We start from the raw sequence: 12,025 nt of genomic DNA on the forward strand, positions 1-12,025 counted from the left end.
CACACAGTATCTGCATATATGCATGGGTTCGCTTCACACTGTTATAGCGTGGTAGCCAGGACACCAAAACAGTGGAGAAGTTGAGCCTTATGCTTCAACGCTCTTAAGGCATCAGCATGCTTCGGTTTGGCTGGCGCCTTGCTGAACCGAAAGAGTGTGCTTGTATACTTTCTTAAAAGACCTTCACTTGAAAATTAGAACAACAAAAAAAATTGGTCATTCATTTTGACGTTTTTGCTAAGGAGAACTTAGTCACGCAATTGTACATCTAACTAAGATGTTTGGTGCAGTATTTCTCAAGTGAAAAAATGTGGATGAAAACTATTCATCTCTCCTTGAATGACAACAAACACTTCATTGAAGGATCCCTACTGTTGACCAATCCCCGACAAAGGGGCATAGACTTCAACTACCGACTTCGGCTTGCCTCTAGAAAATGTTTTGTATGCACTAACAGACAAAAAGAATACATTGCCTAAGATCAAAACTAACAAAAACTTCACAAAATGCTCTCATAATATATGCACAAACTGTTCCAAACTGTTTTTGGATGGTAAGCATGTGAACACCTTTAGTTGTTGAGGACATTTACCCATGTTGTTGACTTTCTGGATCTAAGTCATAATACTGAGTCTACCTTTAAAATGTGGAGTAATGAGTAGGAATAATTTAAAGGAGAGACCTGAGTGAGGCAAAAAAATATATATATATTTTTTTGACATAAAACAATTTAAAAAATGACACGTGACTGAGGCGAGGGAGACGAATCAATTAATGAAGTATTTGGCAATGGAAAAATAAATAAAAATAAATAAAACACTATTAAATAAAAACTAAATAGAAGTAGCATGATTCAGTGTTTTCACATGTAAAAGTGATTGCGTTTGATAAAAACGCTTTATCTGCCTTCCAAAAGAAAATTCGAAAACGTATTTTATGGAAAAGCAATGTATGTTTCTGTATGATGCACTATACTGCACTGTTGACAACATGACCAAGTGGAGCAGATTAGGGGCGCATTCGATTTCATCACTTTCGTCAAATCGCCTTTCAAAAGTGTGTTGCATTATGGGGATAAAAGTTGTCCGATTTGCGCCTACATGACGACTGCATGAATTTTACAACAACCATGTGATTAAAGGTCATGCAATTTCAACTGCAATTTTCTGCAGTTGTTCCTCACCAGCTGCAACCATCGCCTGCATTGTGGAAAAATTAAGCAATATTGCCACAACTCAAATGTACAAATTAATGTAATATGAGTCTCTCTCGCCGATTGATAGTACAATGTACACACACTGTATATTTACAGTTTGTGGGTGTGTGATATGGGGTTTGGGTAAACAAAATATTTTGACATTACAAACTATGGCAACACTGCCATGTTGCACTGAGTCTTGCTGTTGGAAAACCACATCAGTGTCTGACTTTCGGCTGTAGCTGATGAAACTCCCCCGACTTCACTCCTCCACTTTCGTCTGCAGTTGGTTGCTTTGCTTTAGCCTTACCACTCAAACCATAGGTAGGACTGTTCGATTTGAGAATGGCGCTCCTCCCTCGCCGCTTTTGCCCGTTCAAGTCACGGGCCATAGACCGGTGCACCACGGCTCAGGTTAATAAAACTCCCTCACTTGCAGTCGGATTGCCCGCATGTAAACATGGCTTTAACGTCTATGTAAACAGAACGCAGGGCTCCTCGTTTTGGACAGTCAACAAGTCAGGCATGTCTCTCGAAGGTGTATAGGAGTTTTAAACATTAGTAGTGCAGTAAATTATTTAGCAATATGTCTATGGAAGATCCGTTCTTCGTCGTCAAAGGGTAAGTAGCCAAGGCTTCATCAGATAACATTAGCTTGTTACTAGTATCAAGTTTGCCATCAAGTCTGGCTTTAGCAAGGATGGCTAACGTTAGCTTGGAACAAAGGGGAATTGTTGTAGTTAGCAAGCTTAGCTATCTGTTTAGTCAGTTAGCAAATTACGTTCGTGTTTCACAGCCCAGCTGTCACAATGGTGAGAGGCATGGATAGCAATTTGCATTTTTGTGGCGCTTGTTGTTTATTGTCACGTTTAACTAACGTTTAACTTGCCCGCCACACTGAGGTAACGTTAACGTTAGCTAGTTAACGTTACACTGTTGGATGATTAATATAAGATCGACAGCTATGGCAAATATTCTAATTGACTTTAAAAAAATATATATATATGGGTTGATGTAATAGTGCATGTGTGGTTATATTAATATGCCTTTGTGACTAACGTTATGTCAACTTTAATGTCTTGCCAGCTACTGCTTAGCTATCCCGCCTTGATCATGAATCTTAGTTCCAATACATCACACATACAGTAGCCAAATTAGCTAACTTAAGTCATTGGACGAAAACGTTTAGTTATGTAGTTATTGTAATTTGTTAAGAGCCATGACGCTTGGTCTTAACATTAAAATAGATCGATAGCGCTACGGGTTTGGAAGCATAAGGACCGTATCTTTCATATCGGTGATAATAAAATAAAACGGTGAAATTGATACACACCTTCCTAGGGTTATTGTTCCCACATGGCCATATCTCCGCGTGTTTACGGAAAACAGACGGAAGACATATTACTACCTATGCTAATTAGCTATCTGCGTCTCCTAACACCTGTGTGTAAACGGAAGATGGACGCCACTAACGTTGTCACTGAAAAATACTGTCGGCTGCAACTGTGTTAAAACAGTGTATAGTAACTGTATATTTTGCATTTGTAATATGAAAGTAAAGGCCTTTATTTACATTTACATTTAAGTCATTTAGCAGACGCTCTTATCCAGAGCGACTTACAAATTGGTGCATTCACCTTATGATATCCAGTGGAACAACCACTTTACAATAGTGCATCTAACTCTTTTAAGGGGGGGGATTAGAAGGATTACTTTATCCTATCCTAGGTATTCCTTAAAGAGGTGGGGTTTCAGGTGTCTCCGGAAGGTGGTGATTGACTCCGCTGACCTGGCGTCGTGATGGAGTTTGTTCCACCATTGGGGTGCCAGAGCAGCGAACAGTTTTGACTGGGCTGAGCGGGAACTGTACTTCCTCAGAGGTAGGGAGGCGAGCAGGCCAGAGGTGGATGAACGCAGTGCCCTTGTTTGGGTGTAGGGCCTGATCAGAGCCTGAAGGTACGGAGGTGCCGTTCCCCTCACAGCTCCGTAGGCAAGCACCATGGTCTTGTAGCGGATGCGAGCTTCAACTGGAAGCCAGTGGAGAGAGCGGAGGAGCGGGGTGACGTGAGAGAACTTGGGAAGGTTGAACACCAGACGGGCTGCGGCGTTCTGGATGAGTTGTAGGGGTTTAATGGCACAGGCAGGGAGCCCAGCCAACAGCGAGTTGCAGTAATCCAGACGGGAGATGACAAGTGCCTGGATTAGGACCTGCGCCGCTTCCTGTGTGAGGCAGGGTCGTACTCTGCGAATGTTGTAGAGCATGAACCTACAGGAACGGGTCACCGCCTTGATGTTAGTTGAGAACGACAGGGTGTTGTCCAGGATCACGCCAAGGTTCTTAGCACTCTGGGAGGAGGACACAATGGAGTTGTCAACCGTGATGGCGAGATCATGGAACGGGCAGTCCTTCCCGGGGAGGAAGAGCAGCTCCGTCTTGCCGAGGTTCAGCTTGAGGTGGTGATCCGTCATCCACACTGATATGTCTGCCAGACATGCAGAGATGCGATTCGCCACCTGGTTATCAGAAGGGGGAAAGGAGAAGATTAATTGTGTGTCGTCTGCATAGCAATGATAGGAGAGACCATGTGAGGATATGACAGAGCCAAGTGACTTGGTGTATAGCGAGAATAGGAGAGGGCCTAGAACAGAGCCCTGGGGGACACCAGTGGTGAGAGCACGTTGTGCGGAGACAGATTCTCGCCACGCCACCTGGTAGGAGCGACCTGTCAGGTAGGACGCAATCCAAGCGTGGGCCGCGCCGGAGATGCCCAACTCGGAGAGGGTGGAGAGGAGGATCTGATGGTTCACAGTATCAAAGGCAGCCGATAGGTCTAGAAGGATGAGAGCAGAGGAGAGAGAGTTAGCTTTAGCAGTGCGGAGCGCCTCCGTGAAACAGAGAAGAGCAGTCTCAGTTGAATGACTAGTCTTGAAACCTGACTGATTTGGATCAAGAAGGTCATTCTGAGAGAGATAGCAGGAGAGCTGGCCAAGGACGGCACGTTCAAGAGTTTTGGAGAGAAAAGAAAGAAGGGATACTGGTCTGTAGTTGTTGACATCGGCGGGATCGAGTGTAGGTTTTTCAGAAGGGGTGCAACTCTCGCTCTCTTGAAGACGGAAGGGACGTAGCCAGCGGTCAAGGATGAATTGATGAGCGAGGTGAGGTAAGGGAGAAGGTCTCCGGAAATGGTCTGGAGAAGAGAGGAGGGGATAGGGTCAAGCGGGCAGGTTGTTGGGCGGCCGGCCGTCACAAGACGCGAGATTTCATCTGGAGAGAGAGGGGAGAAAGAGGTCAAAGCACAGGGTAGGGCAGTGTGAGCAGAACCAGCGGTGTCGTTTGACTTAGCAAACGAGGATCGGATGTCGTCGACCTTCTTTTCAAAATGGTTGACGAAGTCATCCGCAGAGAGGGAGGAGGGGGGGGGGGGGGGAGGAGGATTCAGGAGGGAGGAGAAGGTGGCAAAGAGCTTCCTAGGGTTAGAGGCAGATGCTTGGAATTTAGAGTGGTAGAAAGTGGCTTTAGCAGCAGAGACAGAAGAGGAGAATGTAGAGAGGAGGGAGTGAAAGGATGCCAGGTCTGCAGGGAGGCGAGTTTTCCTCCATTTCCGCTCGGCTGCCCGGAGCCCTGTTCTGTGAGCTCGCAATGAGTCGTCGAGCCACGGAGCAGGAGGGGAGGACCAAGCCGGCCTGGAGGATAGGGGACATAGAGAGTCAAAGGATGCAGAAAGGGAGGAGAGGAGGGTTGAGGAGGCAGAATCAGGAGATAGGTTGGAGAAGGTTTGAGCAGAGGGAAGAGATGATAGGATGGAAGAGGAGAGAGTAGCGGGGGAGAGAGAGCGAAGGTTGGGACGGCGCGATACCATCCGAGTAGGGGCAGTGTGGGAAGTGTTGGATGAGAGCGAGAGGGAAAAGGATACAAGGTAGTGGTCGGAGTTCTATTTCTAGAACCTTACCGCAATTTTGAATAGGCCGTTATTGTAAATACGAATTTGTTCTTAACTGACTTGCCTAGTTAAATAAAAGAAAAAATAAAGATGAGTGTATTTGGCTATTTTGTCTGCCCAAGCAAATTTGCTTCTAAACAGACCATGTCAGGTCCTTGGACTATAAGGTATAATGTTAGGCTCCTTTAGTCCAATATTAGGCTACCTCTTAGTATTGCATTTCTATGTGCTTTAGGTAGCTCGATACTGTAGATGTACTTTTTATTATAGTCTTTTTCTATTCAACAAATCTCCAGTGAGGTCCAGAAGGCGGTGAACACTGCTCAAGGGCTGTACCATAGATGGAGCGAGCTGCTGCTGGAGCCCAGTGGTGCTTCCAAGGAGGAGGTGGATTGGACCACCAATGAGTTGAGGAACAGTCTGCGGTCCATCGACTGGGACCTGGAAGATCTCGATGAGACCATCAATATCCTTTCAACATAAAATTACTCTTAGTTTAACTTGCTTATATACTGGTTTATCAAAACATTGTGAACCGTGCTTCATCTGTGAATAGAATACAGTACTTTAAAGAGTACAGCATGCTGCAAGTGTAGTAGTTTAATCTTCATAGAGAGTAAAATGATTTGATTATTTATCATGTCTTTGTTGAATAGGCTATTCCTTAACAGTAAATGCAAGTATTGTTGAATCGAACCCTAAGAAGTTCAATCTGGACGCAGTGGAGCTGACCAAACGGAAAGGCTTCATCACAAGCACCAGACAAACTGTTAAGGTGAGTCAGGCCTAAGGCACACAGGCCCGGGAAGGATTCTAGTTTAACTTGCAGTAGCCATCGCACACATATAGTTGGAAGCAGCAGTAACCCTATCAAAAAGAATAGGGTTCCTGAACCTTCAGTGCTAGGACCCCTAATAGTTAGAGATGTTGTATTTTCTTTATAGCCATTATCAGCCAATCTGGATATGATGGCTGGTGCATGCCTTTATTATTACATCCTGTTATTGAACATACTGTGTTTTATCTCAATGCTGTGTTCTATTTCAGGAAATGAAAGACCACATGTCCAGTCCGACAGCCTTAGCCATGTCCGACAAGAAAAACAGACAGGTGTGTAGCTCTATGTAACTGTTGGGCTAAGATCTTACTGAAGCAATTTTTTTACTGTTTGTCACTGTGCATGTAATGATGCAGTATGACGGAATGCACTTCTCAAACGTGTAGCACGTTTTAGATCAGCAGGTTGCGTACTGCTTTATCTGATCGTTGACACTGCAAACAGCCTCCGTTAGCGTTTGTCAGAGAGTAAGTGCAATTCGTATTGGCAGGATCCTCCTCACCATTTCAGTTGAGTGACCATGTCCACATACTTCAGCAGATCTCCTATGTAATCATTGCTGCTCCACTTCTCCCTCAGGCTCTGTTAGGGGACAGTGGGTCTCAAGGCCCAATCTGGCAACCGGGACCCGACAAATACACCCGCCTGGACCAAGAGCTACGGACGGCCAACTCCCAGTTCATCGAGGAGCAGCAAACCCAGCAGCAGGTATAGCTAATAAAAATGTTTCATGCTTATGTACACACCTATGTTGATTGCTGTACTTACTAGGTGCTGTATTTTACATTATTTTGAAAAGGAATCATTTTATTTATATTTTTACAGTTGTATCAGTTGCAACATACTTTGTGTGAAATGAATAACGTGACATAATTCAGCGACGTTGACGTGCGTGTGTGTCAGCTCATGGCAGAGCAGCAGGATGACCAGCTAGAGCTGGTGTCTGGGACCATCGGGGTGCTGAAGAACATGTCTGAAAGGATTGGCATGGAGTTGGACGAACAGACAGTGTACGTAAACATCCACTGATACACAACCACAGCAACATTAATCAATGACATGAGTATTAGAGTTTCAGGTCTGCACAGATCATCAGATGCCATATGTATCAAGCGTCTGACTAGGAGTGCTGATTTAGGATCAGTTTAGACTTGTGGATGATAATGAATAAGATTATATGGACAGGGGTACCTGATCCTAGATCAGCATTCCTACTCTGAGACACTTTGTCAATACGGGTTCATATCTTTCCTGGTATCTACAAAGCAGCATGTCTTCTCTCTTGTAGTATGCTGGATGACTTCTCCCATGAGATGGAAAGTACCCACTCCAGACTGGACAACGTCATGAAGAAGCTGGCCAAGGTCTCCAACATGACCACTGGTAAGTAATGCAGCATAGTCTCTTTATTCACCACCATTCTACCTTGGTTAAAAATACACTTCAAAATTCAGGAACCATCTCCACTACTGCAAGTTATCAAAGTCTGCAACTTTTGGAGATGTGAGTTACAGAGGTTACTTAAGTGGCGGTGTAGTATTGTTGTGGATGTCTTTTGATGTTCCCTAATATCAGGCCACTTATGTATGGGTGGTCATTAAAGATGATATATGCTTGACTTGAGAGAGAAGGCCCAGTCATTAACTTCCTGTTTAAGGAAATGTCTGTGCAAGACAACTTGGAGTCAGCCAGGATCAGCAGCTGAAGAGGAAGGAAAGGACCCCCCACCCACCCACCCACGTATAAAAAAATGGTGGCACCTACTTATAAGGAAACCCTCTCAGGAAGCTTCCAACAGGAAGAACTCAGGAGACAAGGAGTCAAATGAAATCGGGTCATTTTGTTATGTCAGGATATCCAGTCGGTACTTTTCCCTGGCCCCTAGACCAACCAGTGTTTCATAACTCCGGTCCTCAAGTACCCCCAACAGCACACATTTATGTTGTGGCCCCGGACAAAAACACCCGATTCAACTTGTCAAGGGCTTGATGATTAGTTGACAAGTAGAATTAGGCGTGCTTCTCCGGGCCACAACAAAAATATATACTGTTGGGGGTACTCGAGGGCATGGAGTTGGGAAACACTGCCCTAGACAATGTAATACATTTTTTTATTTAACCTTTATTTAACTAGGCAAGTCAGTTAAGAACAAATTCTTATTTACAATGACAGCCTAGGAAGAGTGGGTTAACTGCCTTGTTCAGGGGCGGAACGACAGATTTTTCCCTTGTCAGCTCAGGGATTCGATCTAGCAACCTTTCGGTTACTGGCCCAACGCTCTAACCACTAGGCTACCTGCCTCCCCACTAGCGCTACCTGCGCTTAGGGTTTTATATTTGTACTTTATTGTATTATTTTTTCCTGGTGCTTTTCGCTAGTTTTCTTTGCAACGTTCAAGTTGCAACTTTGAAGTTGAATATTTCAGGTCGAAAGACATGGTATTCTCCATAGAACATGAATTCCTAGTAGTTGGACCTCTCATGCCTGAACATGTCTGATAGCAAGAAAAATGTCAATTGCTTCTCTCATTGTTTGATACAGTTCACCCGCATTCTTTTCCTCTCGCTCTGTTTTTCTCTCTTCCTCTTGCAGACAGGCGACAGTGGTGTGCTATTGGTATTCTACTGGCCATTCTGTTTGTGGTCATCATTCTCTTCTTCATCCTGTGATGACCAGACCGTCCACCACGACACACTCCCACTGACCCCCTCACCCCTGTCTCCGTTTGACCATAGGGATGGACTTTACATGGTGTTGGGGAAACATCCAAGGTTTCCACTGACATAGGGAGATGGCTATCTAACCCCGACCCCCTTTTTACTTACTACGCTGTATATACAGTGATGCTTCTGTGGCTGCTGCAGTTCCCTCCTAAGCAACGTTCTCAATCGTCGTTTCAGATACCTGCATTCAACTTAAACCTCCCTTGGCGTGAAAGATTTAGTTTCTGTGCATGCGCAATTTTAGGTAGGATGTGAATACTAATCCTGAAAATGTTTTACAGAAACCTGTTTGAGGTAAACCAGGGTAGTTCAAACTCCTTGTGGCATTTTAGTGTTAATATTCCGAAAATTATGTATGAAGAAGACTAATCATTTAGAGGGCCTTGTCTGTCGTTTCTCACTGAAAACCCCTACGGCTACCATGGTCATAGTTTTTTTAAATATATTTTGTTTTGTCGTGCACTGACTGTGTAACAGGTTTATACAAGTATATTAAACCGTTTATATATAATCATAGTTGGTCATAGTTAAAACAAAACACTGACGTAACAAGGAAAATTATATATATTGCTAAGCGGGTAGACGTATCACTAACCACACTAAAATGGATGAACTTAATGTTATTGTTATTAATTAGTTTATGTTTTTTCATTTTGTACTTAATGTATTTTTGGTATTTGCTTATACACTATCAACAGGTGTTTAACACCCGCCTGTGAAATCAAGTCACTTCCTGCAATACTGAATGGAAAGGAGCAAAACCATATACTTTTGTATCTCGAACCGGGCTCAAGCTTGATTTTTGTGTCTCAATGTGAGCACTCTAATTTTGTGCGCAAAGTGTTTTCATCAAGATGTCCTTTGCGTGCATGTCTTCATATGTCTGGTGTCTTTCAGTCAGTGTTGTCAAAACGACAACACTTCACCATGAGGGCCCTTCTAAAGACTTCATAACATGCTTATAATCAGTATATGATACGCCCCCAGGCACTTCATAAATACTTGTAGGTACAATTCAATTGGCAAGCTAGTATGTCAACAGACCTTAAGTTGTTTATCTAAGCTACTAAGCATCATGCATTTGTTTTTGAACGTGTTATGCAGTTTTTACAAGGCCCTTATACCAAAGTGTTAAGTGTTCAAATGAAATGCTAATTGAGAAGCCTGACCTGTTTTCTCCTGCCAGGAATTAGTGTTAAGGTTTATCAGTGTTAGAGGAACATGATGTTTTAATAAGGGGAAGGGACTGACTGAGTCACACCTGGGCTGTATTCATTAGGGCACACCGTAGCAAAACATTTTGCAAAAAATAGTGTTTCTTATTGGAGATGTTCAAGGTAGTCCCTGTTTAAGTAAGATTTCTGTTTGTTCTGTTTGTTGCCTAAAGAATATGGCCCTGGTAGTTGCTGTGCTCTGCATAGCCAGTGCCTTAGGCTGATACTGTATGTATGTTATGCTGGGTCTAGAACGGTTCATTTTGGTCTCGCTTCCCAGTTCCTACCCCCTACCTGGAAATTACATTTCAAAACGGTAACCAGAGTTCCAGGATGAGTCGAAAGTCAAGGGTTGACTGAATATGCAGGCATGTTTTTTTTCTTCTGTTTTCAGTGTGTTCCTATACAGTTCAAGGAGAATGATACTGTTGTGTTAGCCTGGTTACCAGTCTGTTTAGCTAACGTTCCACTCCTTGTACTCTGTGTCATATGCCAAAGATGTATGTTTAGCATGACAGGAGAGGAAAAATGGCCAAACAGACTGGTGTTATGTTAATTATCGTAGAAACCTGGTTACAGAGATTGATTCAATAGGTCTCCACTCGTTTGAGGACTTCATGTGAACGTAATACATTAATTCACTGTATTTTAGGTTGAATGACATATCAATCCACAGACCCTGAAGTCTTTATGGGAAATCAAGACAGTAAAACCATACATAAGAGGAATAAGGGTATTGTGATGCACAGTGATTGTACTACTGTATGAAATATAATGCACACTAGTGATCAAGGTTTTCTCTATGGCAGTCTACATAGCAAGCCCAATTCTGATCGTTTTTCACTAATTGGTTTTGACTGATCAGATGATTTTTGGAAAAGGATCTAATGTGAGTGGTCAAAGACCAATTGGTAGAGCAAAAAAATCTTAATTGGACTGCCTGTGTAAACACAACCTGTGACTCTCAAAAGTTCTGAAAACACTCCTTTCAAAGGTCTTATAAAGTTAGCAAAATATATTGTATGTGTATGGTTTGTCTTTTATGAGTTAACACTACACGTTCACTGTACTAGAAATGAAATACTGTATTTACAGTGTCATTTGAGGTAGAAAACATTTTAACAATTTGTTTCTCAGTTTACTTATGTTTTCACTTATCAGAAGTGTTATGTCTGGTAGGAAGAGTTTGACTTGGAGTTTACAATATTTGCATTTATTTCAGGTTATGGACACTTTGAAGCATGACGGTGACCTAGACAATTATGTACCATCACAAAAGCAAAGTGTGTGTAAACTTTGCGAATCCTTTTGCAATGCTGTATTACGATACAAAGTACCTTTAGCATTAAATACTGTACTTATTGCGCAACCAAGTCACTGGTGACAGTGATGGGTGACAGGTGGACGAGATGTTTGTGGAGATTGTGTACAGTCCATGGCATTGTAAGTCATGGTGTGTTTTTGTTTGTGTGAAACAACTGTGTGTTCATGCTCCTGGAGTGTATGAAAATACTTTTTACCCTTGAACTGTTCCCCTTGACCTCCATGTCATCATGGCTGAGCGTCTGTAGCTGAAGAGTCCTGAAAATAAAACTGACAAGCAGGATGCTGCAAAGATTCACTCTGTTTCAGCTCATTCCAATAAAATGATGTGCTCAATTTGCTTGATTTTACTATTTTTTTAAAGGGTATATAGGCCTAGCCCAAGATGGAAATTGGTACTAGTCACAGATCTAGAATCAGAATAACCTTACCTGATCTTAACCATTTAGAGGGATAATACATTATCTGACCGTGTTCCTACTCAGGAATGTGATTCTTCCTGATGAATCAAATCCTGATTTCTAGATATACGATGGTGTCCCGATCACAACCCTTCTACTCCAAGTGGCTCCATATTTTCCTGGGATATCTTGGTTGAATAGGAGGTAAGTTATGGTTGTAAGAGGAAAATGGGAGCTGGGGTTAATGTCAGTGGGGCCAGCTGTCGGCCAGCAGTGGCAGTTTAAGTTTGAGACGTTGTCTATTGATTCAGACAGCCAGCAGAGAGCTTCTCGTTGAACACCACTGAGCAGTGGTTGAACTCAGGTCAAATGACAGATGGCCCTTTC

General features: G+C 43.0%; 1 protein-coding gene across 1 annotated transcript; it reads left to right on the top strand.

Moving 5' to 3' along the window:
* The first annotated feature begins 1,618 nt into the window (after positions 1-1,618).
* On the top strand, positions 1,619-11,573 carry LOC139540785 (syntaxin-6-like). Its single transcript, XM_071344750.1, has 8 exons — positions 1,619-1,819; positions 5,436-5,604; positions 5,819-5,914; positions 6,187-6,249; positions 6,557-6,685; positions 6,881-6,987; positions 7,266-7,360; positions 8,570-11,573. The coding sequence occupies exons 1-8, from the start codon at positions 1,785-1,787 to the stop codon at positions 8,644-8,646; spliced, it is 771 nt and encodes a 256-aa protein (XP_071200851.1). The 5' UTR covers positions 1,619-1,784; the 3' UTR covers positions 8,647-11,573.
* Positions 11,574-12,025: the final 452 nt, after the last annotated feature.

Source organism: Salvelinus alpinus, chromosome 16 (assembly GCF_045679555.1).
Source record: "Salvelinus alpinus chromosome 16, SLU_Salpinus.1, whole genome shotgun sequence".
Classification (NCBI taxonomy): domain Eukaryota; kingdom Metazoa; phylum Chordata; class Actinopteri; order Salmoniformes; family Salmonidae; genus Salvelinus; species Salvelinus alpinus.

Bases quoted from the DNA above. Each gene is read 5' to 3' on its own strand.
- LOC139540785 (XM_071344750.1), top strand. From the start codon at position 1,785: ATGTCTATGGAAGATCCGTTCTTCGTCGTCAAAGG. The intron at 5,605-5,818 runs AATATCCTTTCA...ACAGTAAATGCA, and splicing joins AAGATCTCGATGAGACCATC to AGTATTGTTGAATCGAACCC. The intron at 6,686-6,880 runs GTATAGCTAATA...CGTGTGTGTCAG, and splicing joins AGCAGCAAACCCAGCAGCAG to CTCATGGCAGAGCAGCAGGA.